The 24,211-nt window shown below is 40.7% G+C and overlaps 1 protein-coding gene across 2 annotated transcripts in view; it reads left to right on the forward strand.

Moving 5' to 3' along the window:
- Window positions 1–24,211, forward strand: part of ANKFY1 (ankyrin repeat and FYVE domain containing 1) — a gene marked incomplete at its 3' end in the record, with an annotated part of 56,116 nt that overhangs the window by 11,566 nt on the left and 20,339 nt on the right. For both annotated transcript variants that reach the window (XM_079725768.1, XM_079725769.1), the window contains exons 3-10: window positions 3,841–3,976; window positions 8,377–8,500; window positions 9,637–9,786; window positions 11,069–11,234; window positions 15,825–16,029; window positions 17,287–17,355; window positions 17,579–17,778; window positions 22,906–23,003. In XM_079725768.1, coding sequence (XP_079581894.1) covers window positions 3,841–3,976; window positions 8,377–8,500; window positions 9,637–9,786; window positions 11,069–11,234; window positions 15,825–16,029; window positions 17,287–17,355; window positions 17,579–17,778; window positions 22,906–23,003 — 1,148 coding nt within the window. The remainder of the gene's footprint in view (window positions 1–3,840; window positions 3,977–8,376; window positions 8,501–9,636; window positions 9,787–11,068; window positions 11,235–15,824; window positions 16,030–17,286; window positions 17,356–17,578; window positions 17,779–22,905; window positions 23,004–24,211) is intronic.

Here is a 24,211-nt window from a genome sequence, read left to right on the forward strand (position 1 = left end):
GTCTTATAAAACATTTATTTAAAATCAGACCAAAAAAAACCCCAAAAACCAACTAGGTCACATAGAGAATTTCAAGTTTCCCAAAGCGTGACTATATGCATCGTGGACTACAGTGAAGTCGGAAGGTTGGGTGTTACCTTCTTTTCATCCTTGCAGTCACAGATTTTTACCAGCTTCTGCGCTGGGCCTGATGAGGGGGTGACGGCTTCTAGCAGCAGATATACCAGGCAAGTCATGGATGCAAACTGGTTTCACTTCTCAGAGTCTAATCTTTTTAAAGGTAACTTCTGGTTTATGGGGTCATCTGACTTTTATAGCCACTTGCTTACGTAGATTGGAAGCAGATAGACTGAATCACTTGCCTAAAAGTACACAGTTGGAAGCACATACCCTTCTGGTTCATTGTTCTCTGCCCACCTTATACCACGGGCTGCTTAGTCTGAGTCTCAAAATGGATCTATTCTCAGTTTATTTTGGAGATTAAGGGAAGAGTCAAGGCAGGAGTGGGAAAGTTTGGTGATCACTTGGATCTTATTTTATTTGAAATTTTGAGGACTTCCAGGACGTCCCTGCTGATGTGGTTTTTAAGAAAACTAGATTTTGGTTTGTCAACCATACAGGTCAAATTTATTTGTTTGGACAATTGGGGTAAGAGTTATTAAAGGAAACCAGCCAAATTTTAAAACAAAATTAATTGAAGAAATTACCACAGAGAAGATATTTGAGGGTTGTGGTGTTGGGGATGCTCTCATCATTAGGAATAAGCTATCTTTCCAAAATAAGGCTGTATGAGCCGAGTAGTGGTATACGGGCAGACCTCGGAGATATTGCTCGGAGATAAGGTTCAGTCCCAGACCACTGCCATAAAGAGCAAAAATTGTAACAAAGTGAATCACATGAATTTTTTGTTTTCCCAGTGCATGTAAATGTTATGTTTACACATAGCCTATTAAGTGTGCATTGCCATTATGTCTAAAAAAACAATGTACATACCTTAATTTAAAAATACCTTATGGCTAAAAATTTCTAACCGTCATCTGATAGCACAGGGTTACCATAAACCTTCAATTTGTGAAAAAACACTATCTGCAAAGTGTGATAAAGTGAAGTGTAATAAAATGAGGTCTGCCTGTACACAGTTTTGGCATTTTTGGTGACTCTGGACAAATTGCATGGCCTACATATTTTTTCTTTTCATTAAGAGACTACTGAGGCATTAAACCCAGTTTACAAAGCTAGCTTAGAATTTCACTGTTTGAAGATCTACTTTGTGTACCTTAGACAGCTTAGTTGAAGTACTTCTTCAAGTAAATTGTTTAAAGAAATCGAATTAGATTTTCATCTGATTTTAAAATGTTTTTCTCTCTCTTAAGACATTTAAAAAAGTATTATTACTACATTGGCAGGTAGGAGAGAAAAGAAAAAAAATAGACCTTAACCTAATCACTGTTAGCATTTTTTTTTTTTTTTTTTTTTTTTGATTGTGGACTTTATTTATTTATTTATTTAGGCTATGTTGGGTCTTCATTTCTGTGCGAGGGCTTTCTCTAGTTGCAGACAGCAGGGGCCACTCTTCATCGCGGTGCGTGGGCCTCTCACTATCGCGGCCTCTTTTGTTGCGGAGCACAGGCTCCAGACGCGCAGGCTCAGTAGCTGTGGCTCACGGGCCCAGTTGCTCCGAGGCATGTGGGATCTTCCCAGACCAGGGCTCGAACCCGTGTCCCCTGCATTGGCAGGCAGATTCTCAACCACTGCGCCACTAGGGAAGCCCTACTGTTAGCATTTTGATGCATTATTTTTCACTGTTTTTTTCCCCGCCAATTACACCTTTTTTTTTTTTTTTTCTCCTTTTACTATCTGGCTACTTAAGCGGGTGATGGTGAATTAATGTGGTTGCAAGTTAATCAGGGGCCTTCAGTTTCACTCACTTGACATTACTCTCTTCAACCCTCTCCTCCTCACTAGAGCTGGAAGAGAAGGGGTTAGTAAGAACCATTCAGTTGTTGCCTAATTACTAAGTTAATGGGATGTTCCTGTTCCACATTCCACCTTTCCTAGGTAATCAAGAATTGAGTATAGTTTCTTAAACCTTAGCAAGCGAAAAAAAAAAAAAAAAAGAAACCTTAGCAAGCATCAAAGTCACATGAAGGACTTGTTAAAACACAAATGCTGGGCCCCACTCTTATAGTTTCTGACTCAATAGATGAGGGTGGGCCTGAGAATAAGACTTTCTAACATGTTTCCAGATGGTGCTGATTCTGTTAGCCCAGGACCACAGTTGAGACCTATTGGTGTGTAGACCATGATTTTTTGAGTGATCCTCTGACCATCACTGACCTCCTTCTGATTAACCAAGAGTTGATTTTAGTTGAAATCATAATTTAGATATTTTACATTATGATTTTCATCTCAAGCATTTCCCCGAGTTGCTGTAAAGCATTTTAACTTAAAAAACTACACAAGTAATGCATGTTCATTAAATAAAAATCAGGGAGAAAAGAAGCTAAAAGAAAAATTAGTTACAAATTCCACCAGGTCAATACTTTTAGTGTATGTCTTTCCAGTCTCTCAATAGATAGACAGACAGACAGATGGACAGTCTCTCTGTGGTCATACCACCCAGAATGTCTTCAATTTTGTCTGATCTTGGAAGCTAAGTAGGGTCGGACTTGGTTAGTACTTGGATGGAAGACAGACACAAAACTATGTATGTGGTTGTGTGTGTGTGTGTATGTATGTGTATACACATATATACACAGACAAATATATCTAACAAAAAGTGAGATCATTTAATACATGTATTTTTAGTTATGTAGTTTTTTTACTTGCTGTGTAGTGAATATCTTTTTATGTTGAATATAGATCTAAATAATTTTAATTGATGCAACATTTTCCAGTTCATACTCTAATTTATTTAATTAGTTCTCTTAAGAGTTTTGCTCCAGTTTTTCATTATTAAAAAATAATACTGCATTGACTATCTTATGTTTCTCTGTATTTGCTTAGTTATTTTCTTAGGATAATAATCTACATGTATGATTGCTGTGTCAAAGGTTATGCACTTCCCTGGCAGTCCAGTGGTTAAGACTCTGCTCTTCCACTGCAGCACAGCCAAAGGAAAAAAAAAAAAGGTTATGCACTTCTAAGAATCTTTGCTAGTCTGAGAAACAAAAAAAGTATTCTAGTCTAAGTTTATATTTAGTTATCAGTAAGGTTTATTGGCCATTTTATTTATCTTTGTGAATTATCCTATTTATATCCATTGCTGATATTTCCATTGAGTGTCCATCTTCTCATTTTTATTTGTAAGATCTTTTTATTAGAATGTAAACTCTTTGCCATATGTTTAAAATAGTTTCCCCCAGTTTATTTGACTTATATCTTTTTTTTTTTTTTTTTGCGGTACGCGGGCCTCCCACTGCTGCGGCCCCTCCCGCTGCGGAGCACAGGCTCCGGACACGCAGGCCCAGCGACCATGGCTCACGGGCCCAGCCGCTCCGCGGCACGTGGGATCCTCCCAGACCGGGGCACGAACCCGCGTCCCCGGCATCGGCAGGCGGACTCCCAACCACTGCGCCACCAGGGAAGCCCCTTGACTTATATCTTTAATAGGTTCATTTCCCCCACCTACTGCCCCGTGCCGAACTTTTAACGCTTTTCTGGAGTCAGATGGTACCCAAAATGCTTAATTACCATTTTTAATGGCTGTGTGATATTTCTTTGAGTGGGGTCTACCAGAATTTAGTTTATTATCCTCAACTTTTAGGGGTCCTCAAGAAGGCCTGAGTATGTCATCTGTGCTTTGTTTTCAAAGTTTTTCTACTTCCTTTCTTTAACCAGATGCTAACCCTGAGGTGACCATGACAATGCTTCGCTGGATCTATACGGATGAGTTGGAGTTCAGAGAAGATGATGTGTTCCTGACTGAGCTGATGAAACTAGCTAATCGGTTTCAGCTACAGCTCCTTAGGGAGAGGCAAGTCACAGCAGATATATTCAAGCACCTCAGATGGTGGTGGCTGAGCTTTAATTATGCCAAGCTCTGGGAAAACAGCTGCTTCTGCTAATGTAAATAACTTTTGCAAGGTGTTCTTTTAAACGCAATAGTGGGGAGAGAATTTTATCTCCCTTGCTTTGTGTTATCTTGTAAGCTAAATTTTGCCAAAGCTTTTAGGTATTCTCTTTTCTTTCACTGGTTTATTACCTGAGATTACATAGCTGTGTGAACTGATGAACTGAATATGAAATAATATAATCCAATGTCCAACGCCTCAACTTTCCCTCCTATACCATTTCCTTTTGACAGTTTATTCTACTTTCTGATATATCTACTTAGAAGGAGTTCTTGGTCATATTCTCTTGTTAGAAACACATTAATGACTTAAATTAGTACATGAGAATCTGCCTCAGTAAGTTTCATAGTGTTTCTGAGGTCTCACTTCATTTGTTAACTGCTTTTTAGGTTCCAAGGAGATAGCCTCCTATGGTTTTTTTTTTTGCGGTACGTGGGCCTCTCACTGTTGTGGCCTCTCCCGTTGTGGAGCACAGGCTCCGGACGTGCAGGCTCAGCGGCCATGGCTCACGGGCCCAGCCGCTCTGCGGCATGTGGGATCTTCCCGGACCGGGGCACGAACCCGTGTCCCCTGCATCGGCAGGCGGACTCTCAACCACTGCGCCACCAGGGAATCCCCTTCCTATGGTTTTTATATTGCATTTTCTCTGTTGCTCTCCCGAGTTGGCCTTTATAACAGCAGAAAACAAAACGTTCACCAGACGATATCAAGCAAAATGCCCTTTAGTTTTTGTTGGAGATATGGCCCTTGGTAGTCAGCTTGGTAGATGGAGCGTCTTTTTATGTCACTTAGTAATCTTTTGTATTCTGCATGCTTGAAGGAATGGCTTTTTTCCTGGGTGGGTGGAGAGGTAGTTTCAGCTATCAAGAGGCATTGCACTTGTGTTGCCCTCAGTGAGTCAAGAGAGACCTTACTACTAGAGCTGCTTGTTCTGTTTTCATTATGAGGCTGATGTTTCCCCTGAGATGGCCCACTGTGCCCCACATGTGTCAAGTACACAGGTTGCTCCTGACTATCTGTGATTGATGTGGGCTTGAGTGCATTTTAATACCTAAATCCAATAAGTAAAAAAAAAACCAAACAAGCAGGTCTAAGGTTTGTAGGTACATATAGTATTAGGTTAGCAAAGATAACTTTACTGTCAGGGCCTTTCTCTGGGTGAGTTTTTGAATCATCTGAGAGTGAAATGAGAATAATTTTAATTAGATTGAGTGTGATTTATATCTACTTTTTCCCCCCCAGATTTCCTGAACTTTCTCCCATTGACCTTGTCAAACTTTTGCTTGTAAATTAAATTGCTTTGATAAAAGTGCCCTGTAGTTTGGAGTAGTTTAGATAATTGTAATCTGTGTAATGGATTCTTTAATTAGAATGTTTGTTGTTTATTGACTGATTAGGCTTCATAACTGTCAACATTACCAGATGCTCAATGTTGTATTGTTGGATGTGGGCATTAAGTTTATCTGTCATGGCTTTGTTAAGGGCTGGGATGGAAGAGACCCAGTAGCGGGTTCAATTGTTGGCTTTTGAAAGGTCACAGAGCGCCCACTGCTGTCTGCAGGAGAAATTACACATTTGAAATAGTAAGTGAAAGGGCCCCAACACAAATGTGTGTGGTTAAATGTGAAGCCGGTGTTGCTCATTTTTGTAATGTAGGGGTCTTGGTGGTTTGGGAATGCTGTCACCAGTTTGATGAAAAGGAAGTTTTGGGCATAAGCATTATCAGGAAAATACTCTTAAAAAAGGAGAGAATTAATGGCGTATGCTAACAACTGACAGTTTATATAATTTTTTCCTGATTATTAACTACATATTCAGTTCATGGTATTTAGAAAGTATAGAATGATATAAAGAAAAAAAGTAAATTGTCTGTAATTCAACCACTGTTAACCTTTTGTTGTTCATTCTTTCAGTAATTTTTCTGCCTTATGTTCACACACGGGATTGATAAAAAACTAGACAGGAGTTTGTGGGATGCTTGAGTATATGGTTGACTTTGTACTTTAAAAATTAGGTTTATCATTTTTGTGCATCTGTGTCCTTCTTGTACTCTAAAATTAAGAACGTGTATTAACAGCAACAAAATCCCTTTAGAGGAAAGTTAGTCTGCCTTGCTACTTTTCAAAGAGAAGATATGAACTGAGAATCTGAGTTTTTAGATATAATTACATGTTCTTCGGATGTGTAAATCATGTCAGTTACTATTTATAGGCTATCCAAATAGTGAATGGCACTCTGGGGATCCCAGCATTTAGTGAAGATGAAGTGTCTGCCAGTTGTAACAAAACATCTGTCTTCATGAAACATAGTTGAGTATCTTGATGTGGTGTATTTTGGCAGTAGTAAGGAGGGGAATAGAATTTTCAGGCTCTCAGCATTTGTCTGTAAAAATGCTTTATAAAGTCAGTACTCCCTGAGATCACACCATGTTTTAGGACATTAGGATATTTGTCATTGTAAAAGTGGTAAAAGTTTCACATACCTGAAAAGAGGACTTTTCTCCGGGATTGCTCTGATTTCATAGCCTGGGTCAGAATAACTTCAAACATTGCTGTCAGTCTGCTAATAGTTTGGGGAAACTAGTGGTACAGACAGCAGAGGCTCAGAAATAGAACATTGTTATTCATTATTATAGTAACTTATTTAGATATTGTGACAATTTGATTTAGAAGTGCCCTGGGGGAGATGCTTCTTCACACCAAGCTGTGTAGCTTAAAAACAAAGCACTTAAGCACAGGTCTTGGAATAAAATGGGTGCCTGCATTTACTGCCAGATGGAGAAATGACTCCACGATTATTCTTGCTCCTAGCCTAAGGTCTCATTTGTGAGGCTTAGAACGTTTGTTCCCCCTTCTTCCCAGGTCTTTCTCATGACTTTCTTCCTTTCCTCCCCCATCTCCCACTGTCCACTTGGTATCCAAAGCTCACCTGTTAGACTTGGGAGTTATCCACTAGCCAATCAGTTATTCTTATTTATAGTAGTACTGAAACCCATTCGTATTAGTTATTAAAGTATGCAGCTTCCTTGAGAAGGACCTCAGCTTGCAAGCAAGCATACCTCCTGTGTACCTCAGACCGTGCAAGACTTACATAGTTTTCCTTTATCTTGGAAAACACACAGAGATCCCCTAAACCTCTGAGATAGAGTAATGTCTCACAGGGGAGGAGGTGGGGTCACAGGGAGCTCGTGTGGTTTGGCCCCTCAAATTCCGTGGGCCTCAACTCAGGTCTTTCTTACCTCACGGTTCACTTTGCGTTCAGCACTGTATGCTGCCTGTGTGATCAGAGCGTGGTTTTTGTGGGAGCTGGGGACAGAAGCAGCGGTGGGGTGTCAGGGGATACCTGATGCCGCATTAGGCCTCTCGACTGCCCTTGGAGGTGAACCTGATTTGTAGGGAGATGCTCAGGCAAAGGAGATGGGAGGGCCATGTCACCTGCCTCCTTCCCCCGGGCCCTGTGCTGTGGAGACCCACCAAGGTTTCCAGGGATTCTGGGGCAGTGGAAGTGTGGGCCTTCCCAGTGCTACATCTTCTAGTCTAGGACATGTGTGTGCCTGCTTTGTGCTACCAGAGGCCTGCGTGCAGCCCTCTCTTCCCTGATGTAGTTGGGGCTCTTAGTGATTGTGAGAGTCTTGTTATTGTCGCTGTTGCTGTTGTCATGTTGTCACCAGGCTCTATGGGGCATCCGTTGTAGCCAGTTCTTCTCTGTCTGGTGTACTATAGTTTGACTCTTAACTCAATTGTTTCTATACATGATAGATTTTTAAAGTGGGTTTTCTAAAATCAGCTTTATTGAGTTATAATTCACATACCATATAGATCACCGTTTGGGGAAGACTTTTAAGGAGATATTCATTTATTGAGGCATAGAGCCTCATATTTGAAGTGATTTCTAAGCCACACTGGTTGCATGATAGAGTTGTGCTAGTGGGAACTGCAAACATGTCCCATACAATTAAATATCAAAGGACTGAATTTGATGCGTTGCATGTTTGATATTACAATTGCCTGTGTGGTATGATTACCGAGTTTCACGTGATTACTTTCAAGGCAGTTGGGGGGTTATGCTTAACATATTTATTTACAGATTATTTCGGTTCTGACCAGAATGAGCAATATAATAATGAAATTCTAGGACTTATAAAATGTAGTAACTCAGCTACAATTCATTCGTAGCTGCTTTGCTTAAACCTTACACTTTAGTGCTATTGGACATGGCCAGGCAGTACACAGATGATTGCTTTGGTTAGTTTATGAATAAATTGGTCCTAATAATACTGTTGATCATTAAAATTGTCTCGTAGATGTGAGAAGGGTGTGATGTCCCTGGTGAATGTCAGGAACTGTATCCGCTTCTATCAGACTGCGGAGGAACTGAATGCCAGCACGCTGATGAACTACTGTGCAGAAATTATTGCAAGTCATTGGGTGAGTGTGAGACTGAGAGGTGTGGAAAAGCACCTTCACTGGAAGTCAGAAGACTGGGGCTTGGGACCTGCTTCCATAGAAAGATAGCTCTCTGGCCCCTCATTTCCTCTTATAACAAAATTGAAGGCTAAGTAGTCACATTAGATGATCTGTGAGATTCTTCTGGGCTCTAAAAGTCTCATAGTTCTGATTTCGCAGTAGAGGAGCAGAAGATAGCTCAGGTCAAGAAGCAGGCTTGGGACGGAGAGACACAGGCCTGCTTTACCCTCCATCACAGGAGTGGCGGCTGAGCCCCGGGAGCGGGTGCTGCTGTAGGGCCAGCAGACCTGCCGTGCTCGTGCTTGGCAGCACCCCTTCCGGGCTCTCCCTGCCTTCTCATCGTGTGGAGGCCATTGTTAAATTTACATAGGCCCTTCTTAGGTAGCTTTCATCATAAAGACAGGTTTTGCATTTCTTTGTTGTTGTCTGTTTTGCATTTTTCAGAAAATCATGGCTAGGGCTATGTTTATAACCTAGTTTCTGCAAATTGTTTGGTACTCAACAGCATTATGAGAAAAAGTGTCTTAAAGAACTGGATTTTAAAGAATTGAAACAGGAACGGTAACCTTTCTGCTAAAGTAGGTAGAAACTTAGAGACCTGCAGCAGTAGAGAGCGATGGTGACTCAGTGGACTGAGTTGTTTGTGGAAGTTCTGATTAATTCTGTAACTGTCTCCTTTGTGGGGTTGAAGGGGAGGACTCTGTTCTCACGGGGAGGGCTCCTTGTGACTTCGTCCTTGTGGAGTGTCCGTGTTGCCTGTGCTTTACCGTCTCACCCAGAGGCAGGGCAGTGCTGTGGTGAAGACTCCTCGCTCAGCCGGTGGGCCTCTGGGCTCCAGATCCCGGCTTGGCCGTTCACTCATTGTGCGAGCTGGGCACGCTAATTAACCTGTTTATGCTTTACTTTCTTCATCTGTGAATGGGGATAATAATAGTACCTACCTCTTCGGGTTTTCATGAGGATTAAATGAGTTGGAAAATGTTAAGCCCTTTAACATAGGGCCAGACACATTCCAAGGGCTTCTTAAGAAATGTCAGTTGTCGTTATTGTTGATATGTTGAATCTGTTCTGCTTTTCACTGTCTTTTTCATCCTTAGGATGACTTACGAAAGGAGGACTTCAGCAGCATGAGTGCTCAGTTGTTATACAAAATGATCAAGTCCAAGACAGAGTACCCATTACATAAAGCTATCAAAGTGGAGAGAGAAGATGTGGTCTTCCTTTATCTAATTGAAATGGATTCACAGGTACTATACCTTTTCCCCAAACTATACTTCTCTTGTTCTTCTCTGCAGTGCTCCTCACTTTCTCTGAGCCATTGCTGGCACAGTCTTTAATGTACATATTTCTACTAGTAGCTTGTCCAAAGCAGTCTGAGCTTTTCCTATCATGCTTTCCAGTATTCTTCCAGCCTCTGCCCATTGCCCACTTCCAAAGACACATCCACATTTTTAGATAGTTGTTACAGCAGTACTTAACTTCCAGGTACCAAAATCTGCTTTAGTTTTTCATTTGCTACTGTAAGAAATTACCACAAACCTAGTGGCTTAAAACAACACAAATTTATTATTGTATAGTTTTGTAGCTTGGAAGTCCAGTCCAGGCATCACCCATCTAGCAGTCAAGGTGTTGGCAGGCTGTGTTCCTTTCCGGAGGCTCTAGGGAAGCCTGCTTGTTTGGGTTGTTGGCAGAATTCAGTTCCTTGGGATTATAGGACCAACATCCCCATTTTCTTCTGGCTGTCAGCTGAGTCAGGGCCATTCTCAGCTTCTAGAGGCCACCACATTCCCTTAGCCCGTGGCCCCCTTCCTCTGTCTTCAAAGCCAATAGTGGCAAATCAAGTCTTTCTCGTGTCACAACTGTCTGACCTACTCTTCTGCTTCCCTCTTTCACTTTTAAGGACTCATGGGATTAGATAGATTGGGCCCTCCTGGATAGTCCAGGGACACTCTCCCCATCTCAGGGTCCTTAACCGTGATCACATCTGCCAAGTGCCTTTCATTGTGTGAGGTGACATAGTCACAGGTTCGGGGGATTAGGACGTGGACATCTTTGGGGGCTGTTATTCTGCTTACCGCACCGCCTTAGAAGAAATGTAGCTGCTCTTGACAGATGGCTGTGTCGTGTGTTTTATCCTGGGTGTCCAGGGTGTGGGGGAGGCATTAAACTGCTAGGAGGAATTAGATAGTTAAACCACAGTCTTTTGTGAAAATGTGAGCTGTTTCCCATCAGGCTCTCTGAACCTCTGTCCTGACACTTGAGTTCCTACAGCATTGTCTGCATTTCCCCCTTGTACTGGCTTCCATGGTGTTTGCACCTGCTCTGTGATCCCCGTTAGTCCTGGGCTCCCTGAAAGGCATGGGCCCTGAGGAGGCCAGAGAGAAGTTTGTGAATTCAGTTGAATTTGGAGAGTAAGCTATAGGACTAAAAATTGACATTTGTGTGAGATGATTTTTAAGAGTCAAGGTGTGAGAGATTTAGTTGTATTCTCTACTGGATGGGTGCTGATTTACAAATTTCTCTGTGCAGCTCCCTGGGAAGCTGAATGAGTTGGATCATAATGGAGATCTTGCTTTAGATCTAGCCCTTTCACGACGACTAGAGAGTATCGCCACCACTCTGGTTAATCACAAAGCTGACGTGGACATGGTGGACAAGAATGGCTGGAGCTTGTTACATAAAGGCATCCAAAGAGGTAGGAAGAAGCGTATTTTATATTTTTTGCTGTGGGCAATTTTACCTTTATCCAGGTAACTTTTGAAGACTGTCTGACCCTGTTCCTGTTCCACAGATTCTCAAAGCCTTCTTGAGTCTGTACTTGCAGGCTGCATGATTTAGAATTTGTGATGAGTGACGGGTCAGAAGAGAGATGGAAGAGTTATTGCCTTATGCCTTGTTGGTTAGGCTCTTCAGAGTGTCAGCAGGACCCCCAGAAGAAGGCTAGAAAGATGGTACTTATAGAAAAAGTACCTTTTACTTGTAAGCAATTGATGTGTTATTTGCTTATTCAATACATCACTTTCTCCAGAAATTGTGCTAGGAAGACTTTACTTGTATCAGTTACTGTAAGAGTATCAAGAGCACGAATATTTAAACATATTCTTGGATTCAGAGTTTTCACTTTTACAGAGTAGACTTATTATAGATCATGACAAAGTGATAAAGTTTCATTTTGTTCTTGGGAAGTTATTTGAAATTGTAGCTGTGTTTGAGTACATTGTCATTAGTAGTGGGAAGCTATGTAAGTGATAGAATTACGATCAAAACATTTTCACCTTATTGAATTAAAGGGAAACAAGTACTAGTCTTTTGTTTTTCCCATGGTCTTAATAATTCTTAAGTCCCAAATGGATCCTGCCTGACTCTACTTTGCAGTAGTTATTTTTTTGACAGAGTGAAAAGCTACATAGAGGTAGAGTTCCAGTATGGAAAGAAACCTTTCAAATGTCTCAGAGCCTTCATTTTCTAGAGGGATAGATGACTTGATTGAAGTACTTGGCTGTGGCCACTTTTTTGTTTACATGTGGACATCAAAAGCAGAATACGTGTAATGGTTTCCCCATATCTTAATCATGTATGTTTAACCTTCCAGTTGTGCATTATTACAATGTTATTATCTCTGCTACACTTTTACCATTCACAAGTTGCTCCTAGTTGGTGGAATGTAGTTACTTCAAATAAGGTCCTGTTGCAGCTGTGGCTTTGCCCTTTTTGGGCATAGGTTTTAATATAAATATCCCTCTAAGTCATGTGTTAGAGTGTTAAGCATGCTGGCTGATGGAGAGGAAAATTTTGTTCATCATTGGGAAGGAAATCCTTAGAGTATGTCAGTGTCAAGAGCAGATGCATTTTTCCCAAGCACCACTCCACACTGTGCAAAGCCATTGGATGCTGAGCACTGGGTGTGTGTTCAGTGGGGAAAGTTTCCACCACATCAGGAACTATTCTTTCCCATACTGTTTAGTGTCTGAAATGTTTATTTTGGAAACAAATAAACTTGTTACTAAAAAAACAATCTCAGAATTATGTCTCTTTCCTCTTAAGGACTTAAATTCTTATGTATGATGAAAAAACATCTTTGATGAGTTATTAAATATTTTGATGATTGCTTAGTTACAAGAATTGCCAAGAATTGGTGGTGCATTTATGGTGCTTATTTGCAGTTGATTTAGTCTTCTGCTCTGAATTCATTAGTTGCTTGCAAGCATGTGGGCTGCAGTGTGGGCATGGTAAACTTGATTGTTGAATGTGGCAGTGTGGCCTGGTGTGGAGCACGGAGTATTGGCATTGGAGCCTGGATGTACCAAGATGGGAATCCTGGCTCATCCACTTACTCTGTGGCCTTGGACAAGTCACTTAACCATTCTTGAGTCTCCTTTTTCTCACCTGTAAGGTGGGAATCATTTCTGCTTTACTGGTTGTTGGGAGACAGAGAGACAGATTAGTAGCACACCTAGCCCAGTGACTACCATGTGGTAGGGTCAGCCTGCAGCTCTTACCTTGCCCCTGTGTTGCAGTGCCACAACCAGCTTCAATTTCTGTAGGAATTTTTTTCACCTTTCCTTCTTCACCTTGAGCTGTCAGTCTGTTGGCCTGCCCAAATGATTAAATTGAGTAATATACCTGAAATTTAACTGTTAACCTTACTTTAAGTTCATTGTAATATGAGTGAAGATCCTTACTTAGTATATGAGGTTTAGGTCTGGTTGTGGACACACATTAGAATCTCCAACCAGAGGACTCACTAATCATCCTAATAACCAAGTGTACCCATCAGTTTGTATCGAGAGTGCGTCTGTGAGTGCGTCCACAGGAGATATACATGTGACCAGAGGGATGCCATCTCCTCTGATTAGCTGGATCTGGGCAAGAAGATGAATCCTTGCTTTTTAGAACAATCTTCTTGTGCTTATTTTCCTTGATGATCAACCTCAATCAGTGGGTCTCTTAATCAGCATGTTCCTATCTAATTGTTTGTAGGAGGTTTGCAGATGATGCCACCAACTGGAGCACCATGAGATACAGCTTTTGTTAATTGAATAATGAAAGTTACTGCCTGGTGCCTGAATGAAACTTCGGTCAGGGAGCTTTGTTGAAAGAAAAATTGTGTGTGGATTTTTTTTAAACATTAACTACATTGTTAGGAATATTTTTATGTGGACAAGTCATTATACATTTACTTGGCAGTTTCAGGGAGTGAAGTGATGAAGTAATTGGAACTGTTAAGCACCAAACAGTTTTTGTTTTAACGGTTTTTGATGGAAATCGTTCTAAAATGTATTAGAAGTTTTCTTATTGACAGAAACTTTATAAATGGTGTTTTGGGCATTTTCTATTCCCTCCCTTTGTTCTGCTTTTTTGATGTCAGTTGTCTATTTCCTCTAGGTTGTATATCCATGGGCTGACTTTCTGTTAATGTAAAACATCATCAATTTTCAGTTGCCAATAAATCCTAAATAACTTTTTGTGTAGGGTGCATATATTGTATGTATGTATATATGTGTAAGTTAAAAAAAAATTCGGTGCTTATGAATAAAGTAAATCTAATCTAAAAGCTATGATTCTTTTTTTTTTTTTGCGGTATGCGGGCCTCTCACTGTTGTGGCTTCTCCCGTTGCGGAGCACAGGCTCCGGACACGCAGGCTCAGCGGCAATGGCTCACGGGCCCAGCCGCTCTGTGGCAGGTGGGATCTTCCCGGACCGGGGCACGAACCCGTGTCCCCTGCATCGGCAGGCGGACTCTCAACCACTGAGCCACCAGGGAAGCCCTATGATTCTTTTTAAGAGGGCTTAAGATATAAAAAGTTTTTTTATTATGCCTTCCATCTGAATCCAACCATTGATCTGTACCCTTATTTCTGTGTACAGTATTGCCCAGTTTATCTTCTGTGTGTATAGTGTATTATAAGTTTTTCATTGACATATTTTAGCTTTACTATCTGGTTACTACTTAGTTTGGAATATATGCCAAGCTTAAAGATAATGAAACCACATTTCACCTCTCCCCCAGTATGTTATTTATCAGATTTGTCATTTTAAGGCTCTCTGTCCTCATAATTCTAAATTTTCTTTCCACTTCCAGAATGTAAGTGACTTTCCCTAGGGTATTTTATTCTATTGCTAATGTATTGTTTTTACATATTCTCTCCTAGACTGAATCTCTGTGGGGTTTGTTCATATTACACTTTAGGGCCCTGCTGAGAACCCTAGTATGTCTTTGTACATATTCACAGCAAAGGCCTGACCCAGGCTAATCCCTTATATGCATGTTACCTGCTGCTTTCAGAGCTCTACCGACATCTTTTTGGAAAGAAATCTAAGCTTCGGTCCTTTGCGCACGATGCTGGTAAAGATTGTATCTTCCCCTACCCCCCAAGAAAAAAATCGGGGACAGAAGAATGAAAAGATTTCAGAAGGGTCTGGTTAGAGAACTCTTACATTACCCAAGATCATAATTGATTGGAATTAGAGCCAGTCTGTTAAAGTGGAACCTTATAACTTCAACCAGTCAATCCACTTTCTTCCCAAACATTTCCCTGGTGCCTGTTTTGTATAAGACAGTGGTAGATACAAAAATAAATCAGACATGGACCAGTCAGGATATGAGGGGCCAGTGGTGGCCTAGCCACGTCAGTGCCAGAGCTCACACTCTCCAGCAAGATGGTCCCTTGGAAGAAAGAATAGAACAGATGGGAAATATTGAAAACCAGTGGATTTTGAAATTCCATGTCTACTGAAGACTAGATGAAACTCATATTATTCAGATGAATAATACAGGAATACAGCTAACAGACTTGAGAGCTTTGCCACTCCTGAAATCCTAAGCCCCGTTCTCGATATTCAGATAGCAGAAGTATAGTTGAAGAAGATGAAACGGTATTGCAAGATATAAAGGAAAACTTCTCATAAGTGCCTTTGTAAGAGCCACTGCAAGTATAGCAGGTTAGAGGTAAGTATTGCTTAGGTATAGACTGTGGTCAAGAATGAGAGAGGGAGATAAATTGTGTTGTGGAGGAATCTCGGAACCCTTTATGAGAGTTAATGACCTTTGAAGGATAGAAGCCTGGTATGCTTAAAATTGTGAAGTGATATTGAAGTGAGGGGTCAGGACAGATGACAGGACGTAATCAGAAGTTGAACTTGAGTATGTAAGTCCATGATCTCAATGATGAAATCTTCTTTGTCTACGGTTACTGACTGGTACCTTTTTGAGGAAGCATTGGTCAGAAAAGCTTGCCCTGAGTGTTGTCATATGTGACCATTTCTTCTATTGTTTCTTTTCAAGGAGATCTCTTTGCTGCCACTTTCCTCATTAAGAACGGGGCCCTTGTCAGTGCTGCTACATTGGGTGCCCAGGAGACACCGTTGCACCTTGTAGCATCGTACAGTTCAAAAAAACACTCAGCAGATGTGATGTCCGAGATGGCACAGATTGCAGAGGCCCTCCTGCAGGCTGGCGCCAACCCCAACATGCAGGACAGCAAGGGCAGGTAAGTCGGGGAGCACATCACCTGCTCTGAGCAGTTCCCAGAACGTTATTTTATGGTGGCACATAACTGGCAGGTGGGGACTTCATGTAGTTCAGCATTATTCACTCTGAATTTTATGGAAGTTACAAACATTGATTCATTTTGCAAATGAGAGAGACTAAGGCCAGAGGCATTTGGGGAAACCATTTCCATCCTGGGTAACTGAGGTCCTTGGATCTTTAAGCAGTTTCTGTCATCTCCACAAAACTCCATTTCCACCTTCTTGTAAGTACCTCTGCTTTAGACAGCTCTGTCCACACAGCTTGCCATCTTCCACAGCACACGGATAGTAGTTGTCATGTTCCTTTTGCCCCTTCCCAGAGATATTTGGTTGAGGATTCCTTGTGGTTTAGAATCTGAGAATGGGCTGCTTACCTCTGGGACAGCAGTGTGTGAGGCATTGAAGGGAGTTAAGCCACCTGAATCACCAACACTAGGGGGACCCACTTCTTATCATAGCAGCTCAGTATTTTATACCTTTAAAAAACCCTGGCAAAAAATAACTGTGAGGTCATCAGAATAGGAAAATAGATTTGTGTGATGAGTAAGGTACTTAAATAAGGTGGATCTCCATGAACTCAGTATAATGTCATAATTACCTTATTTCCCAAAATAATTGCATTCCTTTTTTTCTTCTGGTGATTCCTTAATTTTTTGCCCCCAAGTGTAATAAATTCTGGCATTCTGTACCTCTGAGATAGATACCAGCCTGGGAGTCCCTGTGCTCTGTGGTGGCCATCTTCCTCAGGGCACATGAGGGCTAAATAAAAGCAGTGAAGAGTGGTTAATCAATTCCTACCGTTGCCACTCATAATGTGTTTGAGTATAACAGAGAATTATGGGAAGAAAAAAATTTCTTTTCAGAATTGTGGAGGATACCTTGGGGAAAGTAGGCATACCTATGGCAGAAACTACTGTTTTGTTTTAAAAACGTGAGTACATATACATTCAATGAGGGTCAGTATTTAATTGAAGAGTATTTTATATCTCTTCCTTTTACTGATTCTTTTTCTTTTGGCTACTGAATAAATTGTAACATATAATCAAATCCGTTTTCATCCTTTGATACTTGGTCATGGTTTTGGAAAACTGTTTGTCAGGATAGAAAAAGAAACTCTGACAGAAATGGGGAGTTTCTTGTGGATTCTAGTTGCCTCCTGCTGTGAGTAGTCCTGAACTGGGCCTGTCCTGAATTGACACCTCTTCTTCGTCCTGTAGGTCTCCCTTACACTTGTCCATCATGGCCAGGAATGAATACGTGTTCAACCAGTTGCTGCAGTGTAAACAGTACGTAGGGAGACATGGAGAAATGAAAAAGCAGTTGTGAGGGTGGGATTGTGAGTGAAAAATGATTATCTTAAAATGTCTTTTAGCATTATCCATTTTAATACGTAAAAGTAAAATTAAAAATTGTCATTCATAAAGTACAAAGAGAAAGAATGAGGCTGTTGACAGTACAGAGTGTCAGAAGATGATTATACTTGCTATTCACATTGCTTCCTCATTCCAGATTAGATTTAGAGCTGAAAGACCATGAGGGCAGCACAGCTCTGTGGCTTGCCGTGCAGTACATCACTGTGTCTTCCGACCAGTCCGTAAATCCCTTTGAAGACCTCCCTGTGGTAAATGGGACTTCATTTGATGAAAATAGCTTTGCAGCCAGACTCATTCAGCGTGGCAGCAACACCAATGCACCTGATACAATAACAGGTAAAACACAGACCCCTAAGAGCTGATGCTCAAGTCTGGAGACCCCATGAAATATTGTGTCAGTGTTTTTACCAAAAATTTAAAAACTGAACGTCATGCTATTATGAGAATTATTTTGTACGTAATTTTAACCATAGTAAAAAGCCTGATCTTGTGCTTCCAAAAATCTAGCCAGACTCGATAAGTCCATTAAGCTGAAACACTTCTATTTATTTAATGCAGTGAATTTCAGTCTTTTTGGACTCAGAACTCTTTTCACCCTCTTAAAAATTATTTCCCAAAGAGCTTTTGTTTAAGTGGATATCTTTGGTATTTACCATATTAGAAATTAAAGCTGAGAAAATTTTAAAAGATGTATTAATTAATAATAATAACAGCAAACCCTTTTATGTTGACATATAACATTTTTTATGAAGAATGACTTTCAGAACAAAATTTAGTTGGAAGAGTGACTGGTTTCTAGTATCTGCATCTGTATTCAATCTTTTGAGATACGTTGTTTTGGTTAAAGAAAATACCCTCACACAGTGATGTAGTTGGAAAATGAGGCATATTTTAAGAGCCTTTTCAGATAATTGTGGATATATTTCTTTGATACTACAGCAAACAGAATTTATCAAGGGATAATTTTTTTAAGGTTAGTTGCAATATGGAATCTGAAACTATATCTGAACTTTTTGTACTCTGTTATATAAAATCCATGGTCTGTGTGTGCTTTGAATGGATTTCTTCATGTGTGATTTTGCAACATCATGCCTTAGTCATTTGGAAAATCTTGTTTCACTGAGTTATGCAGATCTTCAAAATGTTCATTTATTTTAGAATCACATTTATTAATATCACCACTGATCTCATTGGAAAAGTCTTTCAGTATTGAGAAGCTGTTAAACTTACAGTTGCAGACAGAAGTTTTCCAAAATTCTAATATTTCACTTGGAAGATCAAATTTTGTCATTTGGTGGAAATATTGCCAGTTGTTTTTCTTAGAGACAGGCTTACTTTTTAAGAAATTGTCTGTCAAATACTCAGGTTTGAATAACTGTAGTTTGTTAATCAGTCATTCTTTCAAGTAAAAATGGTGTTCCATGAAAAAACTGTTAGTTCAGCTTGCAGTGAAACAATGGGACAAGTGCTTTCCTTTGAGACAACTTGTGTAATTTGTTACACAACAGATGTAACATACTTTATATACTTTATGCATACCTCTTATTTTGTCACACAGAATTTTAAAGACATGTACTCAATGTTGAGATTTTTTTTTTTTTTGCGGTACGCGGCCCTCTCACCACTGTGGCCTCTTCCATTGCTGAGCACAGGCTCTGGACGCGCAGGCTCAGCAGCCATGGCTCACAGGCCCAGCTGCTCCGCAGCATATGGGATCCTCCCGCACCGGGGCACGAACCCGCGTCCCCTGCATCGGCAGGCGGACTCTCAACCACTGCGCCACCAGGGAAGCCCGAGATTTATTAAAGTTAGTAATTTTTACTGCTTTGTCAAGGGCTGCCGTAAGTGAAATTGGTTATGTTTTTGACCGAGTGCATGGCCGTGAGGAGTACGTGACTACCACTAGTACATTCTGGGTCCCCTGCCTTGATTTGTGTTAAGGCTCCCCAGTTTGATCCACCATTGCTTTTGTGCCATCAGTGCAAATGTCAGCACAGGGGGAAAAAGCAGATAACATCAAGTATTATTACTATGAAAATAGTTTTGACCTCCTGGACCCCCTGAAAGGCTCTGAGGAACCCCTACGAATCCAAAGACCATACTTGGAGAACCACTGTTTTAATGTGAATATGTCCTTGATCTGACTAAACAAAACATGGGGATATTTTAAGGAGCAGGATCCCATATGGTTCAGTATTGAGTGCTAGCAGTGTATAAAAGCATGGGTAAGTGCCACTAATGAGGGGAATTGGCCAAAAAAACCCCAGATAGATATTAAATACCCCTTCCCCTAAAAGAAGTTAATAATTTAAATAAAGGTCAAATGAAATCACCCTTTGGGTGACATAAAAGCTAAGGGCAGCAGTACTCCAGGATAGGGAGTACAGGCAGAACTGTGTTTTAGACTAAAGAGTCTCTGGAAATGAGATAGTTACTAAATAGCTTTTAATTTATAAACGTTTGTTGGTTATTGACCGTACTTCCACTGATTTCTGATTTAACTGCATTAAAGAAGAGTGTGACATATAAGAGATCGGTTCTTTGGTGTTTCGGACTTGAATGTCAGACTCTTAGAGATACAGTTTTTATGAAAGTCTGACATGTACTTGAAAAGAATTGCATTCTTTAATTGTAGGATGCATGTAGCATTCTCTGTTCACGTCCATTAAATCAAGCTTGTTCATTGTGCTGTTCAGATCTTACTCATTAGCTTACTAACTTTTGGACTCCTTGATCTGTCAGTTTCTGGGAGGTATATTAGAAATGGTCACTGCGATTATGGATTTGTCCATTTTTCTTGCTAGTTCTGTCAATTTTCCATTATATACTTAGAGTTTTCATAGACATATCAGTAATGTTTTAGCAGCTGCAGGTTATCTTTGTTCTGTAGGGAGGTATATGATTTAGTTATTGTGTACACTGGCATGACTACAGAAGTGAAAATGGGACTCTTATCAGGAGTCTCTCAATTAGAAAGACTCTCAACTAGGCATGGAATCACTTTCTCTGAGGGAAAAGATAAAAATGGCATGAAAACAAAGCAGTACTTTGTCCCGTTGCTTTTCCTTGGTTTTAGTCCTGGTATTTAATTTATGTTGAGTTTTCAAATAGCATAGCTATAGAACGTGAGACTTGTGTTTATCCAAAAAGGAAATGGATTTTAGTAGAGAAAACACTGTTCTGGGACTAAAACCATTTCAAGAGGAAAAGAAGAAAAAAAAATTTTTTTTAATTGAGTATAATTGCTTTACAATGTTGTATTAGTTTCTGCTGTACAAGGAAGTGAATCAGCTCTACGTATACCTATATCCCCTCCCTCTTGGACCTCCCTCCCTCCCCCACCCCCATCCCACCCATCTAGGTCATCACAGAGCACCAAGCGGAGCTTCCTGTGCTTTATAGCATGTTCCTGCTAGCTATCTGTTTTATGCATCGTAGTGTATATATGTCAATCCTAATCTCCCAATTCGTCCCACCCTCCCCTTCCCACTTTGTGTCCACATGTCCATTCTCTACGTCTACGTCTCTATTCCTGCCCTGCAGATAGGTTCATCTGTACCATTTTGCTAGATTCCACATGTATGTGTTAATATACGATGTTTGTTTTTCTCTTTCTGGCTTACTTCACTCTGTATGAAAGACTCTCGGTCCATCCACATCTCTACAAATGACCCAATTTCATTCCTTTTTATGACCAAGTAATATTCCATTGTATATATGTACCACATCTTCTTTATCCATTCATCTGTTGTTGGATGTTTAGGTTGTTTCCATGTCCTGGCTATTGTAAATAGTGCTGCAATGAACATTGGGATACATGTGTCCTTTTGAATTATGGTTTTTCTCGGGGCATATGCCCAGTAGTGGGATTGCTGGGTTATATGGTAGTTCTATTTTTAGTTTTTTAAGGAACCTCCATACTGTTTTCCACAGTGGCTGTCAGTTTACATTCCCACCAACAGTGCAAAAGGGTTCCCTTTTCTTCACACCCTCTCCAGCATTTATTGTTTGTAGATTTTTTGATGATGGCCATTCTGTTAGGTGTGAGGTGATACCTCATGGTAGTTTTGATTTGCATTTCTCTAATAATTAGTGATGTTGAGCATCTTTTCATGTGCCTCTTGGCCATCTGTATGTCTTCTTTGGTGAAATGTCTATTTAGGTCTTCCGCTCATTTTAATTGGGTTGTTTGTTTTTTTTGATATTGAGCCCCATGAGCTGTTTGTATGTTTCGGAGATTAATCCTTTGTCTGTTGCTTCGTTTGCAAATATTTTCTCCCATTCTGAGGGTTGTATTTTCATCTGGTTTATGGTTTCCTTTGCTGTGCAAAAGCTTTTAAGTTTAATTAGGTCCCATTTGTTTATTTTTGTTTTTATTTTCATTACTCTAGGAGGTGGGTCAAAAAAGATCTTGCTGTGGTTTATGTCAAAGAGAGTTTTTCCTATTGTTTTTTTCTTTCTAAGATTTTTATTTAGAAGAGTGATAGTGCGAAGTAAAACATTTCTAAGCCAAGAACAAACATAGTTAAGGCCATAGGAGTAAAACTATAGTATTTAAGGAGCATTTTCTGGTAGAACTTCAGCTCACAGTGTCTTCAAAATGGCCATCTACCCCAGAGGTTCTCAGAGATGACTTCCCAAGCCTCACCCCCCAAGGGACGTTTGGTAACATCTGTAGACAGTCTTGATTGTCACAATAAGGTTGAGGGTCGTGGTGCAGTGGTTAAGAATCCACTTGCCAATGCAGGGGACATGGGTTCGAGCCCTGGTCTGGGAAGATCCCACATGCTGCAGAGCAACTAAGCCCGTGTGCCACAACTACTGAGCCCAAGTGCTGCAACTACTGAATCCCACGCGCCTAGAGCCCACGCTCCGCAACAAGAGAAGCCACCGCAATGAGAAGCCCGTGCACCGCAACGAAGAGTAGCCCCCACTCGCCACAACTAGAGAAAACCTGCGCGCAGCGAAGAAGACCCAACGCAGCCAAAAATTAATTAATTAATTAATTAATTAATTAAAAAAAAAAAGTTTGAGAGTGTTACTGGCATCTGTTGGGCAGAAGCCAGGGATACTGCTAAATACCGCACTGTGTACAGGTCAGACTCCTCACAGCAAAGAATTATCTGGCCCAAAATGTCAGTAGCACTGCTGTTGACAAATTATGTTCTAACCAACCCTGGTAAGGAGACATAGCTTCCCCCTGGTCCTAGGAGGTGGCTAGTGCGAAATCCAGGGAGGAATGAATGTCTTCTGACTTCCAGACCAAGTGTTTTCTCCCCACACAGGCTCATTTGAGTCTCTGTGTCCACACAGAGGGTGCCTGTGTAGACTTAAATGTCACCTACGTCTGGTGTGGGCTTGTAAGTTGTGAAAGGTGGTAGGGAAGGGCAGGGTGTGGTGCAGTGTGGAACTTGACCTCATTTTTATGCAAATGGAAGAATGAATATGCCCATTTTCTCCTAGGAAATTGCTTACTACAGCGGGCAGCTGAAGCAGGAAATGAGGCAGCAGCTCTTTTCCTGGCAACCAATGGTGCCCACGTCAACCACAGAAACAAGTGGGTAAGTGTGACAGGGCAGTCAGGTGAAGCGGCTTTGGCCTGTGGAAGAAATGGCAGTGGTGGATGGGTAAGAAAAAACGGAGTAGATTCTCTTCAATTTTTGTCAAAAAAAACACCAAAAACATGGACATTGTTAAAAAACCAGAGTCTAATAGATGCTTTTATCCTCAAATATTGGTTGATCGATTGATTCAGCAACCACTTCTTAAGCATTTGTGGTATGTCAGGTCCTAAACAATACACTGTGGACTTCATGGTCTACTAGAGATTAGCAAACATGGACACAAAAACCTACCATATCAGCATCTTAATTTTTGGTAACATTTTGCATTTGCTAAAGTTTTCCTATGTGAATGTTTATTTAGTCTGTATCTGAAGCTAAGGCAAGATGGTGCAGTGTTAAAGGGGGGCCTTTCGGGTTGGACATTTCTGGATTTACTAGGTTTCCCATTTCCCATCCTGCTGTATGTGGTCTTAGGCAAGTTGCTTAATGTTTCTGAGCTTCAGTTCTCATCTGTAAAGTGGGGTTAATATTGATTTCATAAGGTGTGGTTAAGATAAAAATAAATGATAAATTTAAGTGCTTATTAGCATAACATCTGGGACATTAGAAACTAAATGATAGTTATTTTTACTTTATAATTTTCAGACAGGGAGGATGTGTTTATCTTTAAGATCACATTTATTCTACAGCCACTTTGTGCTAGGAGCTTCAAGGTTATTATCCCTTTCAGTTCTCACAGTGGATCTAGAAGCAGCATGTGTTGAAGAGAGATTATCAACATCTGTAAATCCCTCATTTCAGGGTAAAGAACCTTGAGGTTCTGAGTGGTTAAGTGACTCGTAAATAACGGAGCCAGTATTAAGACTCAGGCACTACAACATACAGTTGCATTTTCTCTCAACAGCGCTGGGCAAAGCAGTAAACAGCTTGGTGTATGAGACAAATCAGTGTGTCATAGAAGCACAGCGGGGAGGGCAGCGCCATTTTTTCCCACCATTAAATCTACTAATCTGTCTGCACCGGCCTGCTCTCCAGCTAGAATGATGGCGTGGCCCTGAATGCACCAGCGGCTGGTTTCTTGGCTTTGCTTCTGCCATTATGTGTGTCTGCCTCTGTCTGTCTCTCTCCTGTATCATCAGTGTTGCCCACTGTTCCTTTCTAATAGCATACAGACATGCTCTACTGTCTCTGAACTTTAAAAAAAA

Source organism: Hyperoodon ampullatus (assembly GCF_949752795.1).
Source record: "Hyperoodon ampullatus genome assembly, chromosome: 19".
Taxonomy (NCBI): Eukaryota; Metazoa; Chordata; class Mammalia; order Artiodactyla; family Ziphiidae; genus Hyperoodon; species Hyperoodon ampullatus.